Source organism: Acomys minous (genome assembly GCF_964271855.1).
Source record: "Acomys minous genome assembly, chromosome: 6".
Lineage (NCBI taxonomy): Eukaryota > Metazoa > Chordata > Mammalia > Rodentia > Muridae > Acomys > Acomys minous.
The window spans coordinates 59,202,510-59,222,607 of NC_140487.1; the positions used below are offsets into that span (position 1 = coordinate 59,202,510).

The following is a 20,098-nucleotide window of genomic DNA, read 5'->3' on the forward strand; positions in this document are numbered from 1 at the left end:
GTCCATTCTAATATAGGTATTGTTGGTGTAACAGGCGACTCAGCTGGCCTGCCTTCAGGGTCCTTCAGGGTCCTTGCAACGTCTAACGTCATTACCTGTGGCCGCTGCCAGGTGTGCGGAATTAAAAGGACCGCCCACCACCTCGGCTCTCTCGGTCTCTTTCGGCTCTCTTGGGTCTCTCAGGCTAACGCCTTTCTTCTTCCCCTCCCTCTCCCAAATAAATCTCCTTGTACCAGACCTGTTGAGTCGCATGTAATTCCTCACATATAACAAGTATGAAAACATAAGATAGGACAAGCAAAAACAAAGACCAGTGGAGAACTAGGCATTGTTAAAAAAAAAAAAAAAGATAATAAGTAGACTAGGAACGGGGCTGGAAGCAAGGAAGAGCAGCTTCTCAGTATAACCCTATCCGTACATTTACTGTTATTTAAACGTTTAAAAGGACAAATATTGGGGCTAAGGAAAGCTCAGCTGGTAAAGTGTTTTTCTGTTTGTTTTGGCTTTGGTTTTTTTTTGCCATGCAAGCAAGACCTGAGCTCTAACACCCAGAAAGAACAAAAACAAAACCAAGAAAAACCACAGGCAAAGCCAGGCGGTGAGACACGCCTTCAAAGCCAGCAAACAGAGGATAAACAGTCCCGAAGCCAAGGAACCTGAATCTTGAAACCAGCCAATCTCCCGCGCTCCGCCCGGAGGACACAAAGCCTCCCGGGGCGGGGAGGCGGGGCGACTGACGTCACTCAGCCCCGCCCCCTGACGTCGGGCGCCGGGACTACCAGGAGGTTTCTGGCGGCGCCGGCGCCATTTTGCCGGAGCGTGCGAGCTAGTGGGAGCGGAGCGCACCGGTCGTTGTAGCCGTCGCCTTCCTCCTCCCCGCAGTCCAGACAGCGGGGCGACTAGGCCGTCGGCCCTCGAGCCGAGACTTATCTCTTTTACTTTAGTTCTCGGGAGCGCCTGGCCGACATGAGTGATGTAGAGGAGAACAACTTCGAGGGCAGAGTGAGTACAAAGCCGCGGGAGCCGTCTTCGGCGGCGGCCCGATGCTCCGGGGCTCGGGGAGCAGCGCGGTCGGTCGGTCGGTCGGGCGAGATTGCGGGGCCCGCGGGAAGCAGCCTTGAGGGCCACCGCGAGCGCGTCCTCAGGTCCCAAGATGGCTTCGGGGTCTCCCCCCCCCCAACACACAACGCACACCCCCGGCTGCCCAGATGCCCCCACTAGCCCGCAGCGCTCGTTTTTCTGGCGGCTGACTTGGTACCCTGGCCTGCTCCTATCCTCTCCTGTCGCTCCCTTTCCCCTCAGCTTCCCATCTCTGCTCCGAGGTGCGGGTCCCCGGCGCGGTGGGGCAGGAGGCGGCGGGGCGCTCCCTCCGGCCGGATAGTGGTAGGTGCTTCCCGCAGCGGCATCTCTGGCCACCTCACCCCCCACCCCCACCCCGGACCCTGGACCCCCTCCGGCCATCGCAGCGGGGTCTCGGGTCTGCTGTCCGGGCGGGGGATCCGCTGGGGCCTGTGTCTCCTAGGCTCTCTGTTGTTGCAGTGAGCGGCCGCGTCCCCGTCGGAACCGGCGGCGTTGCGTCTATAAAGGCGGAAAAAAAAAAAAAAAACAAGCCTTGAGGTTGGAGGTGGGACGAGCCCCAGTGCAGTGGTTAGTCGAGGACCGCAGCGAGCCCCTAGGAGTTCTTAAGACGAGAGCTGTGAAGGGAAAACTACGCAAGAGCCTTTCCCCTTAATGCCCTCTTTTCCTTTCACTTCTAAATGGACGTGGCAGTGGCAGTAACGCCTGTTGTATCTGCTGGATGTTGGCTTCTTGAAGTCTCAACTAATAATGCTTTCCTGTGACCTTTCACTTGAAAACGCCTTTACGGGTTTTTATGGTTAAACTGTCAAGACGTCTTACTTTAGCCTTACGTAACTGAATAAGAGTTTCATGGCTCACTTTTTCAAGATCGGTGTTAGCTCAAAAGAGTACCCGAAATTTACAGGCACTCTCCGTTTCTTCTCTCACGCATCCCCTCATCCCCCATCCCAGGCATTGGCCCGAGGTTTGCATTATTTGAGGTCTTAAGACTATAAACAGCACAAAGAATGCGTTATCCTCAGCTTGATTGTGTTAAGGACATTTCTTACTGGTTTTTGAGCTTTGTTTCCGAAGTTAACCCTAGTAGTGGGAATTGATGGAAGTGAGTCCTGGTGAAACCATGGAGAAAAATAAAAGGGAAACAAAAGTCCCATGGCACGCGTGCTCTGGCCGTTGTGTTGGTATTTATTCTAGTGGGGGAGGGGGTTGCTGGAAGGAGAGAATGTATCCCTTTTGGAAGCTCAAGATTTAATCAGTCAATTCATAGGACCGGTCAGTTAGGTTTTTGGTCTTGGAAAGGAAGGGTGGGGGTTTTGTTTTGTTTTTTTAATGCACCAGGATAGAATCAAAACTACGTTTAGCTTTGATGGATTATTTGAATAAAATTTGCAGGCTGAATATAGATGAACCTACTTACTGGTTTAGGATTGTTTTGTTGTCCTAACAACTTTTGAGGATCATGAGATTAAAAATTTAGGAAATTAGGAAAAGACGTTTTTATCTTTTTTTTAAGTGCAGGGATTGGTTTGTGGGGTTTGCACCAGTGTTACTTTAGTTGCTCTGGCTCTTCTAAGTTGTCACCTTAGATAAGTAACCACCTTACCAACCAAAAATATTTAAGATTCCCTTTTACTTTTCAGTTAGAATTTAATTATCAAAACAGTTAACAAGAGATTTTTTTCCCTAGTTCACCCTCTTCTGCCATTTGTAGTAACAAAATTTTTTTCTTTGTTTTACAATGGTACCCGTAGACTTTTCAGGGTTAATTACAGCTCGAAAGGTGCAACAGATTTTTGGGTTTTGTGTGAGTTCTTAAATTGTAATTGTACATATTTGTAATTACATAAAGAATTGGAATGCTAGAGGCTTTCCCAAAGATTCGCCTTGGTTTTGTGTCTGAGCTCTCTGGAGTGAAGTCCAGGTCTTTTCCATGCTAGGCAAGTGCTCTACCGCTCCTTTTCCTAAAAGCAGCTCGACATTTAAATACAGTGGTTTGGATTGGAGGGGATCCGACCGTTGACTATAAATGAGCAATTAAGAAATTTCTATAATACTACTGCTACACCCTTTTTTGTTGCCTCAAAAGATGTCTGAGGGTAGCATCCTAAATTTTCAGATGATGTGTTTGTTGAAGTTATTTACATGGTAGTTAGGAAAGGGTTATTAGTCTAGTATTTTGTTTGAGGTTTAGGTTTTGGGGAGGAGTTTTTGTTTTTTTCCAGACAGGGTTTCTGTGTAGCCTTGGCTGGCCTCCAACTCAGTGATCCACTTGCCTCTGCCTCCTGAGTGCTGGGATTAAAGGCGTGCACCACTACACCCGGCCTGAATTTTTAAAAGTCTTAGTATGACATCTTTTTGCTATAGAATGATTGGTTGATGAAAGTTTAAAAAAAAAAATGAAGCCAACTACCTGTACTAATTGGAATTAAGAGTTGCTTCTATGTGCTCAGTGGGGAAAATGCTTGCTATACAAGCCTATGAACCCAAGTTCTGAGCCCTGGCACCTGTGTAAAAAGCCAGGCTTGGCAAAGCGTGCCTCCAATTTAAGTTCTTAGGAAGTTACCAATACATGACCTTTGGGTTCAGTGAGAAACCTGCCCTATCTCAAACATTGAAATATGGAGGGTTATAGAGCAAGTTACCTGGCCTTTCTTCACTGGTATTTGGGGATACAAACATACACAAAGGTGTATGTGTGTATTAATATCTTAACACATGTCAAGACATATCCATGTTTATAATCCCACAACTCAGGAGGTGATGTCCAGAGGATAACCACTAGTTTGAAGTCAGCTGAGGATACACAGCAGGACTGGCAGTGCTGGAGAGATGGCTCAGAGGTTCAGAGCACTGACTCCTCTTGCAGAGGACCCAGGTTCAGTACCCAGCACTCACATGGCAGCTCACAGTCATATGTAACGTGTTCCCGGGGCTTTAGATACAATCTTCTGGCACCTGGGTATGGCATCCATATAGTACACAGAAATACATGCAGGTAAAGACACCCACACATTTTTTTTAAAAAAGCCTTTAATCTGGAAGAAAGAAGCAGGCAGGTCTCTGAGTTGGAGACCAGTGTACAGGGTGAGTTCCAGGACAGCCAAGGCTACAGAGAAACCCTGTTTATCTACAAAAACTAAATAAGTGGGGGGAGGGGTTTCCTTCCCTCTGGAATTGATTTACTGGCTTGTTTTTCAAATAGATTTCATGTGGGGCTTAAGATTTTTATGAGGATTGGAGAAGTGGCACAGCTGAACTTAGAAAGGTTCAGTTCTTCCTAGCACCTGAATCAAGTAGTCCACAGGCAATTTAATTTCAGTTTCCAACGGATCCAATGCCCTCTGTAGTCCTGGGATGGAAGTGGTACACATAAATTCATGTAACACACAGCATTTTTTATTTTAAAGTTGTGTTGTGAACTTAATTTAAAACACTTCCCTAGATTACTTTGCTTAAGGGGGTTGGGTAGAGTGGAAGTGAGAGAAGGGCCTGAGCTGCTGTTTCTCCAGAGAGCCTGAGTTGGTAGTTGACAGCCGGCTCACTTCAGCTTCAAGGAATCCAACATCCTTTTCTGGCCGGTGCAGGCACTCACACACACTAACACAGACATAACATCTTTTTTAAAGCCTGGGTTGTGGCAGTCCATGCCATTCATTCTAGCACTCAAGAGGTAGAGCAGGTCTGGTCCACATAGCGACGTTCAGAATAGCCAGAGGAGTGTAGAAAGAATGAAATCAAGCCAGTTGTGTGTCCTGCTCTTTCTTCACCCTATCCCCCTGCCTTCAGTTGAGCAAGGGATTTGCAAACTTAGGAAGCTATCTTAAATCTCAAGTTTTTACATTTAAGATTTTCTGCTCTTAAGGATACTAATTTGCTCAATGTAAAAGGCAGATTTTTGAGAAGAATCAGTGCCCATAACTACCCACAAGGCATAGCTATAATTTTGTAGACTTATCCAACACGTGCTTGGCGCAGTGGTAGTACATGGCTATTTGAGAAGTGATGAAAACTTGCTTTAGCTTCTTGTCTCCCACAACAACCCCCAGAGCCTTGAGCTCTCAGAGATTGTAACAGAACTTAAATACTGTGGATGGGTTTGTTTGGTTTTTTAGACTAACTTTTATCCATATACTTAATTTTCTAGGTGAACTGTCTTATAATAACTTAATTTGACCAGAGGAAAATGGCATGAATAATCAGCATAATGGTTTCCTTAATCCTGGCTTATTAAAAACACTTTATTGTCAGTAGGTATATCATCAACCCCCAAGACCTTTATTAAAGGCACGCGTCTCCGTGCTAAGTGAAGACAGAAGTAGGGCAGAAGTGGAAAATGTAACAGTCACATTGAGGAAAAGATTGATTGTTCAGTACTAGGAAGGTGGAAAGCCAACAGTAAAAGGAAATGTGAATGTCAGGTGTTTGTAAGTAGGTCTGAGAGAAGAAAATTGACTTTCCCCCTTGAAACCAAGGCCCTGTCATGTGGTTTATACCTACTTTATGGCACCAGAAGATAAGAGTGTGAGTTGAGAATTTGGTAGTTGGCTTTAGTTTTTATTTATTGCCTTCAATATATCCAAGTTATACAGCCTTGGAAGAGGAGCTGTGTAGGCCAGGCTGGCCTCAAACTGGTTCTTTAGCCGAACTTGTTCTTGAGCTAGAAGCATTTTAAGGGCTAAGAGTATAGGCGTGTGCTATGACTCCCAAGTGTGGGATGCAGCTTTGTTCATGTTAGAGACTCTCAAACAACTGGGTTACGCCCCCAGCCCTAAACTTGTACTTTTATAAACATTTTTATACCAGCTTTAACGTTTTATCAGAACACAGTAGGCTGGCAGGGTTATGGGCAACATTTAAAATTTTTAATGAGATTTAAATTTTTATAGATAACCTCACAATTATGAGTTTAAGATTACCAGTTACTAAGTCATTTATGATAAGTTTTCAAATGTAGTCTAAACTTGAGAGAACATAGACATATGTTTATGTTGTCTATGAGTTTTTGTAGAGACCACATTGACATCATGGTGCAGCAGACAAGTATGACCTTAAAAGAAATAAAGTTATTGCTTGAAATTATGAGCAATGTATAGTTTGTTTCCAGGGATGGTCCTAATAGCAATGTGGTTAGAAATTGGAACTTCTACTAAAGACCGATCCATTGTTCCCAGAGAAAGAAAGCATGTGTCCCTACAAAGACCAGTTAGTAGAATAAGTATGGTATTTGGGCAGCCAAGTGCACTTTCTTCCTGGTATATGCTTTAAATTCACTAGTTTATTCCTGTAGAAATTTCCACTTTACAAAGTACTAGGGAAATAATAGCAGGTTTGTTGATGTGATGTACAGACTTGAATTCATATCATTTTGTCCCTACAACCTGGCAGCATTGCCTTGACTTAGTATTTAAAAGGCTTATTGTATGGTGCTTATATGCATTTGCTTAGCTTCACCTTAATGTGAAGCACTGAGCTTATATAGTTTACATCTGCTGAGCATCCTAGTTCTTGTTCATGTTCTACAACAAACACCAAAACCTGTTTGAGTGAGTTGTGCTTTAAGAGCCTCTCTGGTCTTCTAGTTTGTAGTCTCTAAGGTAGATGGAAGCCTATTTAGTTTTTTTTTTTTTTAATAGTCTGTGATAAGGGTCAATATGAGTAGTCTTGCCTGTTGCAATCAGCATGTTGTAATGAGTTGTTGAATGTTGTAGCCAGAACACTAAGGAATTTTAACATCCCTACAATAATAAGACAGCTTTTAACAGCTGGTTAGTCTAGTGAAACAAAACAGATGGCTACCTCTTTCCAGCATTTTATCTTTTCCTTGCAGTTTGAGTTTCCAAAATCTGAATAGGCTTATGAGTTTCTTTTTTATAATTTAAAATTAGCCAGCTGTAGTTGCATATGCTTGTAGTGCACATGTTTGTAATCCTTGTTTCTTGGGAGACTAAAGAGGAAAGGCTCATTTACCACAAGTGTGAAATCAGCCTGCCCGGCACAATAAACTGTGCTTTTATAAAGAAAGTAGAAAGTATAGTTCATTAAAAAGTTGAAAATAGAGCTGGGCCTGGTGATGCACGCTTTTTAATCTCAGCACTCTGGAGGCAGTGGCAGGTGGATCTCTTGAGTTTGAGGTCAGCCAGGGCTACACAGAGAAACTGTGGGAGAGGGTGAAAATGTTTCATTTAAAACGATAGGTCAAAGGTTAAAACATCATGGCATTTGTCCTCCATAAATGACTCCTATAGCCTCACTCGAATGTAGTTTGGCGAAAGTGGCATTTATTTAGTATTTGAGAAATAAGATACCTCTAAATGATAAATATTAGTATGGCCTGCTTTCTGTATCACCAGCTATTGGAACAACGGGCCGTATTCTGATTTGTTCATAGGTTATTTATAGATGTAAGCAGACAGTTAAGAGCACTAGTCTAGTTGTTTCATATCACTAGTTGTTTATTAAGGTTCTTGAAGATATGAGAGTTTAGATTTGTGACAGCCTGGTGGGGGTGTGTTGTCATTGTTGTTGTTTAATAAGGCTTTTGCACTGGGTGTGTGTGTCAGTGTTAAGTCTCCAGTTTGGGGACTAGTGGGTAAGGTACTTGCTGCCCCACTCCACAAGCCCAAGTTTTTAGTAGGAACGGACTCCAGCAGGTGGTTCTTTGGCCACATGTGCACAACAAAAACTAAAGCAAGTGTAATCTTTGAAATATTGTTTTTAGTAACTGTTTATGAAGAGAGGTATGGAAAGTAAAAATATCTAGGCCATTAAATTTTTGTCATGTTGGAGGGTTCATTAAGTTAAAAGTAAATTTTCAGCTTTATTCTTTTTTTAAATCATGATAAAACTAAGTTTATAGTACCTCAGCAAAACCTTCTGATATTTATGTGTAGCCAAGGCTGTGGTGCATGCATAAGCTCTGCTGTAACTACCTGTCCACAGCACGTACATAAATGAGTGGTACGCTAGGTCTGTTGTATAGAAAGGACAGCCAGAAGGAAAAGATTCCTCTGGGTTCACATTTTGAACCAGCCCTTGAAATTTCAGTTATAAGCAAGATTAATAATTTTTTCTTTCTACAAGTAGTGAATATGTCACTCCAGGCATCTGTCTAGAAATGTAAGAGTCTAAGAGGAAAGCTTTAACACTGGGCAACTAAATGGAAAGGTTGTCACTGGCCAGGTAAATAATGCTTGGGCTCTTGTAAATCTTCTGATATTAAACTTCAAGGAAAGGGGCCATGGATATAGCTCAGTTGCTACAGTGTGTATCTAGCTAGCCCTGGGTTCAATCCCAGCACTGCATAAATCCTAGTTTTAGTATGCATGCCTGTGTATACTTGGGAAGATAGAAGTAGGAGATGTGGGACCTTGCTGCATAAATGGAAATGGGATATATACTTTAATAACATTGGGCCAGTTTTTTGTGTTAATAACCAAGTCTTAAGTGGCTGAAGAAACCAAATTTTGATTTCTTCTGTTTTGGTTGTGTGGGTCTCCTATCAATCAAGTTACCATGCTCTTTAGTCAGCTATAAGTTTTTTTGTTTTAGTTTTAGGGTTTTTTGTTTGTTTTTGTTTTTGTAAGTTTTTAGAGAGAAGTTTTTCAGAGATCAGTTTGCCATGACGGAGAGTCTTTCTCTTCAAGAGATGAGATAGCCCTATAAGGAGTGCAAATGTGCACAGATAGATGCAAAAGCAGTGACAAGGACAATTGTCACAATACACGTTCTTTGATTTGTATTCTGGTATTTTAAGTGGTACAAGAGGCAGGAGGAATTCTCTGACTACAGTCCATCCTGAGTTTTAAAGCATATATTTCAGGAATTTACAAGCCAAAGTCAGGACTGTTAGGAACTTTGTGCTCTTTCCCTTTAGTTTTTATATGCTTGGCTTCAAAACACATCTTTCTGGTTGATCAGAACAACTGAAGATAGTGGTCAACATTGGGAGAGGGTGTAATCACACTAATTTGTTTATGTCTTAGATCTCAGCATGTGTGCTGTCACACGAGTTCAGGTTTTGTGTACAGCTATTTTGGCCCGAGATGCTTTGCTTCAGTGGTACCTGAATTTCTTAATGCTGCTTATTGAAAGTTAATTCTAAGATCAGTAAGAGCCTTCAGCCTATAAAATAGTGGAAAATGAATATTTAGATGGGGGGAATTGTAGTTTATGTTTGAATTACATATTTATATTAAAATTAGGCACTAGTATGGAACATGAAAGGGGAGGAGGGTAAAGAGTATGGTTAAAAACTTAGAGGAATTTAGTAGATTCTGTTAGACTACACTTTTGAGCATTTTTAAATACTATAAAATTTTGGGTTTTTTTAAAAATTTATTTTTAAATAAACTAGTTATTTGCACTTTACCTGCTGGCCTTTCCATTTGGTAGATAACATTCTGAACTCCAGCAGAGTTTTATAATCCCCACGTGCTTAAATATACTAAATGTTCTTTTTCCATTAAGGTTAATGTTCGTGAAGAAATTGAAGAGTTTTTTCCAAGAATGTGGAAGATAAATCAAGATAAAAGAAGGCTAATGAAAAGTATTAAAGATCAGAAAATTAAAATTGAATGGGGGAAAAAATTGAACAGAAGATTGGTCAGATAGAAGCACTTGAATATTTTTTTAAGGCTATTTTGAATTGTTTGAATTGGGGAAGAATGCACGAAGTATGAAAAATGAAAAGCTCAATGAAGAATGAAGAGAAGTAGAAAGCAAGAGTGAAGTAGAATTAAAAGAATCTGGAAGAATGAATGGGTCCTAGGTTAAGTAAATGTATGGTTTATGTTCCAGTGTCTGTATGATCAAGTTGTAGATGAATTTGCATGATTACTTAGTTAATAGAAAATTGGTGATCTGGTTCAAGTAGGGAATTATTGAGGACAGTTAGCAATATTAACAATGGGATATTAATGAGCTGAAATTTTTTTTCTGGAGGGTGCTGCCTAACCGTTTGTTTTTCAGGAGCAATCAATATAAATAATTACGGTACTTTAAATGTTAGGTGTTAGGCATCTACGTGACCAGTGCCATTTGTAATACTGTCTTCTTTGTTAGGAGTCTCGCTCTCAATCAAAATCTCCAACGGGAACTCCTGCTCGAGTAAAATCAGAGAGCAGGTCAGGATCTCGTAGTCCATCAAGGGTTTCCAAACACTCTGAGTCCCATTCTCGATCAAGATCAAAATCCAGGTAAGTTTAAAATGTGTAAACTGCTTTCTTCACAGCAGAAGGGATTTGCTGGGTCTCCTCTTAGCTGTATTTCTCATAGAAGGCTCACAATAGATAGGCTCGCACCGCAGAATCTAGACACCTTTCTTGGTGTATCTGTTAGCTGCTGTCCATTGAGCAAGGCACCTGCCACCATGCCTGATTTTAATCTTTGGAAGCCAGATGGTGAACTGACTGCTACAGTTGCCCTCTCACCTCTACCCACACAAATACAGTGTAGCACACATTGGAAAATAAGTAAATAAATACATCTATAGTCCCCCTGACTCTGCAAAGCAGAGCTTGCCTTCTGCACAAGCCAAAACCTCATTGCTGTAAGGAGATAGATTGGGCTAAAATTAGTATTAAGAAAAGGTGTGGGTGGTAGTGGTGCACGCTGGGGCACTTGGGAGGCAGAGGCAGGCGGATCTCTGAGTTCAAGACCAGCCTGGTCTACAAAGCGAGTCCAGAACAGTCAAGGCTACACAGAGAAACCCTGTCTGGAAAAAGAAAAGGTTACTTCAGTACCCTGTGCTCTTCATTGGTTCCTCTATAGGCATAGCAGATTTACTGTGCTGCTCTTTCTGAATGCGTCTCCATCTCTTTCCCTCTTGCTTTTCATCTTAGGCAGGCGCTCACTATCTAGCCCTAGCCGCCACGCCCAGCTTGATCTAATACGTTTTAAGGATTATTTAGTTTTTGGTTTTGTTTTTAATTATTACTGTCGGTTTTATGTCTCTGTGTGTGTACCGCATGCATGTGGTGCCCTCAGACTAGAAGAGTGGCTCACCCCCTGGAACTAGAGTTAATGGATGGTTAGAAACCACCCTAAGCCAAACCTGAGTCCTCTCAGAGAGCAACAAATGCTCTTAATTGCTGAGCTATCCATGCAGCCCTGTGATCCAGCATCTTACCCAAGTTTATTCTCTCAAAGGTCAAGGTCGAGGAGGCATTCTCATAGACGATACACGCGATCCAGGTCCCATTCCCATAGGAGACGATCTCGAAGTAGGTCCTATACACCAGAGTATCGGCGGCGAAGAAGCCGGAGTCACTCTCCGATGTCTAATCGCAGAAGACATACTGGCAGCAGGGTATGTGTAGATGACTTGTGTAAGTGTAATGGAGAATTGGTTTTCTCTGCATGGCATAGTACCTCACTTTTATGAAAGGAAAATGGTACTGCAGAAACTGTGGGTGTGGGTGTCTGTGTATTTTAGCTGAGCGTGGTGGCACACTCGGTTAATCTCAGCACTCTGGGAGGCAGAGGCAGGTGGATCTCTGAATTCAAGGCCAGCCTGGTCTACAAAGTGAGTCCAGAAAAGCCAGGGCTACACAGAGAAACCCTGTTTCGAAAAACCAAAAAGAAAAGGAAAAATGTTTTAGCTGTGATGGTTTTACTTGCTTTTAATCCCAGTACTCAGGAAGCAAAGGCAGGCGGATCTCTTCAGTCCCAGGCCAGCCAGGGCCACAGAGGAAGCCCTATCTAAAAAAAAGGAAAGAAAAGAAGAAGTTAAGCATTTTATGTTGTGCATTTGCTAATAAAGGATGTGCTACTGCCATTTCATAATTGCCTAAACTACTACAAATGAAGTACATTTTCTTGACTTTGTGTAACAGGTTTTTGCCTTGTCCGTATGGCTGGCTGGCTGGCTGGCTGGCTTCAAACTCAGCAATCCTTTTGTTCCCTCCTCTCAAGTGCTATGTGACTAGGGCAGCAAGTCCGAACGAGTGCATTTCCCAAAGAAGCCAGAAGGGGCGTTGGTTCCCCTGGATTATAATGAACAGTCGTTTGTGAGCCTCCTAACATGGTACTAGGAAATGAACTCTGATCCTCTGCTAGAGTGACATGACGGCTTAACCATCTCTCCAGCCCCTTGAATCTTTGCTTTAAAGCAGTTTTGTACATGAGTGTTTGCGTGCGCGCACGAGCAGACCAGAGGTTGTATTCACCTTACATTTTGAAATAGCCTCATTGAGCCTGGAGCTTACCTATTGGCTATGCTGGCTGTGTAACAAGCGCCAGGATTTCAAGCGTGCACAGTTGAACCCAGCCTCTTTTCTATGTGTTTAAAAAGGCCAAATTTGGGGAGAAATATATTCACCAATTAAAATGAAAATCATTAACTGATTGTGATAAACTCACCTTGGGTTGTTTCTTTCTCATTCGTTTTATTACAGGAAGAAATCAGAAAATAACAAAAATTTCTATGTAATAACTTAAACTTTCACTAAATGCATGTAATACTCTTAGTCTCTCTAGGTGGCAGGTTATTTGGATGTGAGACACTAAAGTGTTTTGGTTTGGTTAAGTAGTTGGCAGAGGGGCCACCTGATAGCTCAGTAAGTGCATTAGGGTTGCTTGGCTGCTAAGACTGATCTGAGTTTAAACCTAGAACAACCTACATTGGAGAAAAATTGGCCTGACCTCCATATGTTTCAGTGTGTGTATATGTGTGTGAAATAAGTGTTATAAAAAAATATATGGCAGGGCTTAGGTTCAACCAGGTTGCTTTACTCTATAGGTGGTTTTGGGTTTTTGTTTGTTTTGTTTTTGAGGGGGTCAAGACAGGGTCTTTGTTAGCCTTGGCTGTCCTGGACTCCCTTTGTAGACAAGGCTGGTCTCGAACTCATAGCAATCCACCTGCCTCTGCCTCTTGAGTGCTGGGATTAAAAGCTCAGCTTTCCTCTAGAGTTCTTATCTACTTTGCTTCTCCTACATAATACCAGTAATACTGACAACCACGGTAGACTGTGTGTCGGTGTTTAATCTTAAATCTGGATTCAGGAGACATTCATTCAAAAAATATCTGCTACAGAATGAAAATGGTGGCTGGAGATAAGGCTCTGTGGTTAAGACGACTTAACTGCTTTGCCATACAATTGGGACCTTTCACTCCCACCTGGCCTCTGTGGACATGGAGACACCGACAGATATATGGAGGAGAGTGGTTTTTAAGTTCTGGTGGGTGGGTGCGTGTGCACGTGTAGGTCAGAAGGTGTTTGATCCCCTGAAAGTAGTCGTAAGCCACCATGTGGGTACTGGGAACTGAAATGGGGTCCTCTGCAAGAGCAACCAGTACCCTTAACCATGGAATATTGTAGTGCGTGGTTTTTCCTTCCAGCCCCAAGCTCCCAGAATGACAACTCACAAGACTCAAAATATATTTACATATTTAGGCTATCCAGCTGGCTCTTTTTGACTAGCCCATAACGTATAACCCGTTTATACTAATCTACATTCTGCCTGTGGCTGGTTGGCTCTGTGCTCGCAGAATTCTTTGTGCCTGCTGGATGTCACTACTTTCTTTCTTTCCTCTCCTGTAGCCCGTAGAAAGCACACAAAGTGTACTCCCTCAACAATTGAGCCGTCTCTTTAGCTTTTAAAGAATGAAAATAGAGGGCTGGGAATGTAGCTACTTTAAAAGAAATTGCTGTGCTGGACTAGAGAGAGGTAATGATTTTGTACAGCAGTAGCTATAAAGTATATTCCAAAAAAGGTCTCTATGTCTATATTGAGTTTTAATTTTAATTCTACTTTTACTCAACAGGCAAATCCAGATCCCAATACTTGCCTGGGAGTGTTTGGCCTCAGTTTGTACACAACAGAGAGAGATCTTCGTGAAGTATTTTCTCGATATGGACCGTTGAGTGGTGTCAATGTCGTTTATGATCAGCGAACTGGGAGGTCACGTGGATTTGCCTTTGTTTATTTTGAGAGGATAGATGACTCTAAGGAGGTAAGTCTGGTTTAAAGTTCTTCATTTGAAAGAATTTTTTGTATGCATGATAATGTAACATTTCTACCACTGTGTAATTTTTATTAGTAATAACATTACTAATAGAAGTCAACATTTCTGTAAGCATGCCTTCTGGTTCTGTGGCCAGTTAGAACTCAGCTCACAGTGTTGCAGTTAAAAGTTAGTTTTGTCTTTTAGCTTTGCTTTCTGGTATAATTACATGCTGATTGAAACCGTATGAACTGAGTGATAGGAGTTAAACTGGTGTGTAAGTGTTCTTTTTTGAATAAGCATATATTAATGTTTAAATCAACTATCTAATTTTATGTCTAATTCCTCATGTATAAATAAAGAACTGGCTCATTTTTAAAAATACATTTGTCATTCTGTCCTATAATTCAAACATGACTTGATACCATTCATAATTAAAAACTGATACCAAGCATAGTTGCCGATGGCATGGGTGCTGAAAGCTGCTGAGGTTGAAAGAACACTTGAATGCATCCTGTAATGTACTGGATGACCCCAGAGCTTAGAATCAATAAGCCCACATATTTGGGGGCGCTTTTTTCTTTCTTTTTTCTGTTTAGGTTTTTCAAGGCAGGTTTTCTCTGTAACTCAAAGCCCTAACTGTCCTTTGTAGACCAGGCTGGCCTCCAGCCTTGAACTCACAGCAATCTCCTGCCTCTGCCTCCCAAGTGCTTGGATTAAAGGTGTGCACCACCATATCCAGCAATAAGCTCAAATTTTAATGGGGCAGAAGTTAAGAATTATGTGATCATAATTTGTAGTTTGCTTTACCTAATGGACATAATTTGTGGCTTGCTTATTCCTGTTGCTTTCTTGGGGGGTGGTTTTTTATGTTTGCTTTTTTAAGACAGTGTCTCTGTGGCCTTGGCTTGCTTCTTTCTTTTCTTCTTTCTTTCTGTCATGGTCTCACTATATAGCCCTGGCTGTCCCTGAAATCACATCTGTATCCATCTCTTGAGTGCTGAGCTTATTGGTGTACGCCTTATTCCTGTTTCAGTTAGGCTGTAAGCCAGGTTTGATGGTGTGTGACTATAATCCCACCGCTTGGGAAATCAAGCAGAAGTAGATTAAGGGTAGGCAGGTAGATTGGCAGAATGGGGACAAAATAGAAGAAAGGAAAGTTAACCTGTTTTCACTGCAGGCATTACTGTCCACCCCTGCCTAGGGGCTCTTAGTTAAGGGTGAGCAGCATTAACATCTTGAGCTTGTCTCAAGACACCTTTTTCCCATGTAAAACTCATTTGTTTTAGCTTTATTCTTTCAGCTATCTTCTTTATGGCATAAAACAACTAAAATACTTCGCAATTTTGTTCATTTACTGAAATAGTTAAACTGTCATTGCATTTTTAAAAAGTGAGAAGCTGAAGTGTAGGCAGGTTATGGTCCTTTACACGTGGTGATCACTAGGAGGCACTGTTGGCTTAGAGGTGTTCATTTTCAACAAAGGGTACAAGTTAGAATTGTTTGCATCCTTTAAGCTCGCCCCTTCTTGGCTACTTAGTTTTATTAACAAACATTGAACTACCAACAAGAATAGAGGTAGATAGGGCAGTGCGTGCCTGTGGTCGCAGCGCTCTGAGGCAGGCGGAAGAGAGGACTGCTGTAACTCCCAAACCATTCAGTGTGGCAGACTGATTCCTAGTCGGAAGATGAATAGTAGGAATTAAAAATAAAATTTCATATCTTATAGCTTAGCCCACTCTTCTGAATATCTGAGATGTTTGTTACTTATGTCTGGGCAATACTGAGCTCTGAGGATGCTGATGATCTTTATAGAAGCTGCATTACTCTGCTCTTTTCTGTTTTCAAGGTGGACTTTACTGAATTGTAAATGCTTCATACTTAATGTTAACTAAAAATGACTTCAAGATTAATGACTTATGGAATACTTTCTTTTTCTTCTATAGGCCATGGAAAGAGCAAATGGGATGGAGCTGGATGGCAGGAGAATTCGTGTGGATTACTCTATCACCAAGAGAGCCCACACCCCCACCCCAGGCATCTACATGGGCAGACCGACTCAGTAAGATTTTGGTTTTATAGGGGCAGACTGTTCGCTTAGTATGTTTAACGTTAGCAATTTCCAACTTGCCTAAGAGTAAGTTACACTCCAGAAGTGTAGAAATGTGTCAGATTTGACCGGAAAACTGAAAACCTAGCTACACCCTCCTCACTTCTGTCAGTGTATGTTCCCTTGAGGGGACTGAGACATGGCTCATCAGTTACGAGCACATAAGTATCGGAGGCCATGATGGCGTGCCTCTGTGATGCTGTCCTTCAGTAGGCTCTCAAAGGAGAATTGCCACTACTTTTGAAGCTGGCCTGGCTACAGTGTGATATTCTGTCTTGATAAAACTCTCTGGAGGAGGGGTGCCTCTATATAATATATTGATGCACCATTTTAAAATACCATGGTTTTCAATTGAACAAAAACGTAATTATTTCTGTTTTGTTTTGAGTGAAGAGTGCCAAGTATGCAGAGGCAGGCTGGTCTCTGGAGTGTTGAGCCAGCCAGGATTACTGTTACACAGAAAAATGGTGGGAAGAGGGGTAGATGTAGGCTTTCATCAAGGGAGCTGTGGCTTAGGGAGTAAAAGGCCTGCAGGAAAGTGGACTTGAAACAGTGTTTCTTGTTGAGAACACACCAAGAAGAGGGGCTCAAATTTAGATTCCCCTCCAAAGATGCATGCATTAGATCCTGACATGGATTTAGTGGCGTCAGGACTTAACTAAACATACACATACCCACACTTGTTCTTTTCTTTAAACCCTTATTTAAGGACAGGGCATGTATATTGCTTGCAGGAGATGGTTTCTCTCCAGACCTAGCAGCAAGTACCGTTATCCACTGACCCATCTTTCCAGCCTCTGCTCCTCTTTTTTTTTTTTTTTTTTTTAAAGCTTTTTGTTTTATATACATTGGTGTTTTGCCTGCATGTTTGTCTGGGTGAGGATATCTTGGAGTTAGACAGTTGTGAGCTGCCATGTGGTTGCTGGGGATTGAACCTGGATCCTCTGAAGGAAAATTCAATGCTCCTAACTGGTGTTCCCGGCCAATGAGCCATCTCTCCAGCCCTGACATTTGCTGTTAATTACCTTTCAGCTATTCTTAGGTATAATTTCTACTTCCATATTGTCTCCTCCTCCTCCTTTCTTTCTTTCTTTCTTTTTTTTAAGTGTCTCTCTACAGAGCCTTGCCTATCCTTTGCCTTTTTTAGATAAGCTGGCCACAGAGTCACAGAGATTCTCTTCTATCTTTGAAGTGCTGGGGTTTTGTTTGTTTTTAATGTGTGCGGGCGGAGTACCTGAGTACATTGAGTGCCCTTGGAGGCCTAAAGGTGGTGTCAGCTCCCCTGGAGCTGGAGTGGCAGGCAGTTGGGAGCCTCCCTAAGCGGATGCTGGGAAATGAACTGATTCTTAGAATAGTATCCAAGCATTTTTTAAAAAAAGATTTATTACATATACAGTATTCTGCCTACATGTACACCTACAGGCCAGAAGAGGACATTAGGTCACCATGTGGTTGCTGGGAATTGAACTCAGTGTCTATGGAATCAGCAGAAATATGAGGGTATTTGCCTTGCATGGGAGGTTCCTTCTTATCTCTCTTTTCCTGCCAGTTTGTACTAAATGATCCTTCATAATAACCTTTGCTTTTTTTTCTGTAGTAGCGGTGGTGGAGGTGGTGGTGGAGGCGGCGGTGGCGGTGGAGGAGGAGGTGGTAGACGGCGAGACTCCTACTATGACAGAGGCTATGACCGAGGCTATGACAGATACGAAGACTATGATTACCGGTACAGGTAACGTTTTCATGTGAGGCACCTCTACTTTGCCAGGAAGTAGCATTAGTTAGCACTTTCATGTTAAATATGTATAAATAAAAACTGGATGTTGGCCAGGCGTGGTGGCGCACGCCTTTAATCCCAGCACTCGGGAGGCAGAGGCAGGTGGATCGCTGTGAGTTCCAGGCCAGCCTGGTCTACAAAGTGAGTCTAAGACAGCCAGGACTACAAGAGAAATCCTGTCTCAAAAAAACAAAACAAAACTGGATGTTGGAGCTGGGTATATATAGTAACTGAGCAGTCCCAGTTTGAGAGGCAAAAATAGGATCATTTGAGCCCAACTTTTGATTTGGAGTAAATTTTAAGGGCTGAGAGTGTCACTCAGCGGCACAATGCTTCTGCATTATATGTGAGGCCCTAGGCGCAGTCCTCAGCACTGCTTGACAATATGTGGGTAGTTTTGTTTTTTGTTTTTTTGTGTGTGGGGTTTTTTTTTTTTGTTGTTTTGTTTTGTTTATTTATTTTTAATTAATTTATTTTTAATTTTTTATTTATTTCTTTTTTGGAGACTTTCAAGAACTGGGATTAAAGGTGGTCTGTGGTACTATAATGGCTAGGGTCTTTTGGTTTGGTTTTTCAAGATAGGGTCTCTCTGTGTGGCCTTAGCTGTCCTGGACTCACTTTGTAGACCAGGCTGGTCTCAAACTCAGAGATCCACCTGCCTCTACCTCCCGAAGTGCTGGGATTAAAGACGTGTGCCACCACGCCCAGCTTTCCCTCCACACATACTCCCCCCACCCCCTTTAAAAACCCTGATTCTGTAAAGTGATCATATGTTGTACTAATTTAGCTCCCATTTCTTACAGAAGAAGGTCGCCATCTCCTTACTATAGCCGCTACAGGTCACGGTCAAGATCTCGTTCCTATAGCCCAAGTACGTAAAATTTGCTTTTGTAGCATTGACACCATTGGTTTTGGGGAAACTTGGGTATGTGGTGGCTGTTAGTAGTTAGAAAAATATTAGCAAGTCAGATGATAATTAAAATTATTTTTGTTCTCTTTCAGGACGCTATTGATAATGGAGTGATTGTGCCCAAGGACTGTACTTTTTTCCTTTTTCCTTTTGGATTTCCAATGCTTCCTAGAGGGGAAAAAATTCCTGGTTTATTTAATCTATGCGTGGCCAGTTGTGTTGATGTTTCCTGCCCTTTGTTATACTCTTCAGGTGTCATTGTCATTTGAGTAGTTAATGACTGAGGGAAAAGGAGCACGGTGTTATGCCTTGTGTTCGTTGCCTTTACTAAAGATTACGGTCTTTTGAAAGCTGTTGTGATGGACATTGTAGTAGACATATCTTTGAGGGAAGATAAGGCTTTAAGTAGATCAGTCATGTCAGGTTTGTCTGCAGTGGCATGGAACAGTCAAAGAGTTGAATGTAGAAAGTTTGAAGCTGTAGGAGAAAATATGGGATATTTCTTTTGAAGACTGTAACTTTGAACCTAAAAATTAAGTCACCTTTTAGAAATTAAAAGCTTATAATTTAAGACATGTTGTATTTGAAGTTACATGTTAAACCTTATAAACTTAAAGTGATTTTTATGTTAAATTTACGGAAAGTTAAGTATTCCCTTAATCACTGAAGGACAACATTTATTTATTACCTAGAACAATTGTATAACTTGCTGTTAGGAATTTTGGTATGGGGTCGTTGGTTACGTGGGTTATTGTATAGTATAGAATCCTAAAATACATGTGGGGAAGAGTAATTTCAAATAAAAGTTAATTTGAAAATGGGATTGTCTCTTTATTTGAGAACAGTGGAAAATACAACTGAATTGAAAGCTGTTTTTGTTTTTTGTGCATGAGTGTTTTGCCTACATGTGTATCTGTGCCATGTGTATGTGTGATGCCTGCCTTGGAGACTAGAAGATGAGAGAGCTGAGAGCTCTGGCTGGCCTAGGCTGGCCTTGAACTCACAGAGGTCCAACTGCCTCTGCCTCTCAAAGTGCTGGAATTCAGGTGTGCACCACCATGCCTGGCTAGATGGTATCTTACTCCTTGGAACTGTTAACAGTTGTGAGCCAGTGCTGGACATTTGATGTTTGGGACCCTTGTTTTTCTTTTTTGTACACGAAACAAGGATCATGGGGTCTGATCCTTCCCCCCACCCCTGACAAGGCTATGTAGCCTTGGGTGCCCTGGGCTTGCTTTGTAGACCAGGCTGGCCTCGAACTCAGATCCACTTGTCTGCCTC

At 42.1% G+C, this 20,098-nt stretch overlaps 1 protein-coding gene across 9 annotated transcripts; it reads left to right on the plus strand.

Moving 5' to 3' along the window:
- The first annotated feature begins 775 nt into the window (after positions 1-775).
- On the plus strand, positions 776-19,638 carry TRA2A (transformer 2 alpha homolog). 9 transcript variants are annotated; one of them, XM_084784514.1, is made up of 9 exons: positions 776-1,002; positions 1,303-1,383; positions 10,141-10,274; positions 11,227-11,386; positions 13,844-14,032; positions 15,970-16,085; positions 17,731-17,856; positions 18,714-18,778; positions 18,910-19,638. In XM_084784514.1, exons 1-9 carry the CDS (start codon positions 967-969, stop codon positions 18,918-18,920), a joined length of 918 nt encoding a protein of 305 aa, XP_084640640.1. In that variant the 5' UTR covers positions 776-966; the 3' UTR covers positions 18,921-19,638. The 9 variants fall into 9 exon arrangements, with proteins under 9 accessions (XP_084640640.1, XP_084640645.1, XP_084640637.1 ...); XM_084784511.1 differs by having other exon boundaries at positions 777-1,002; positions 17,731-17,862; positions 18,711-18,778; XM_084784512.1 differs by having other exon boundaries at positions 777-1,002; positions 17,731-17,862.
- Positions 19,639-20,098: the final 460 nt, after the last annotated feature.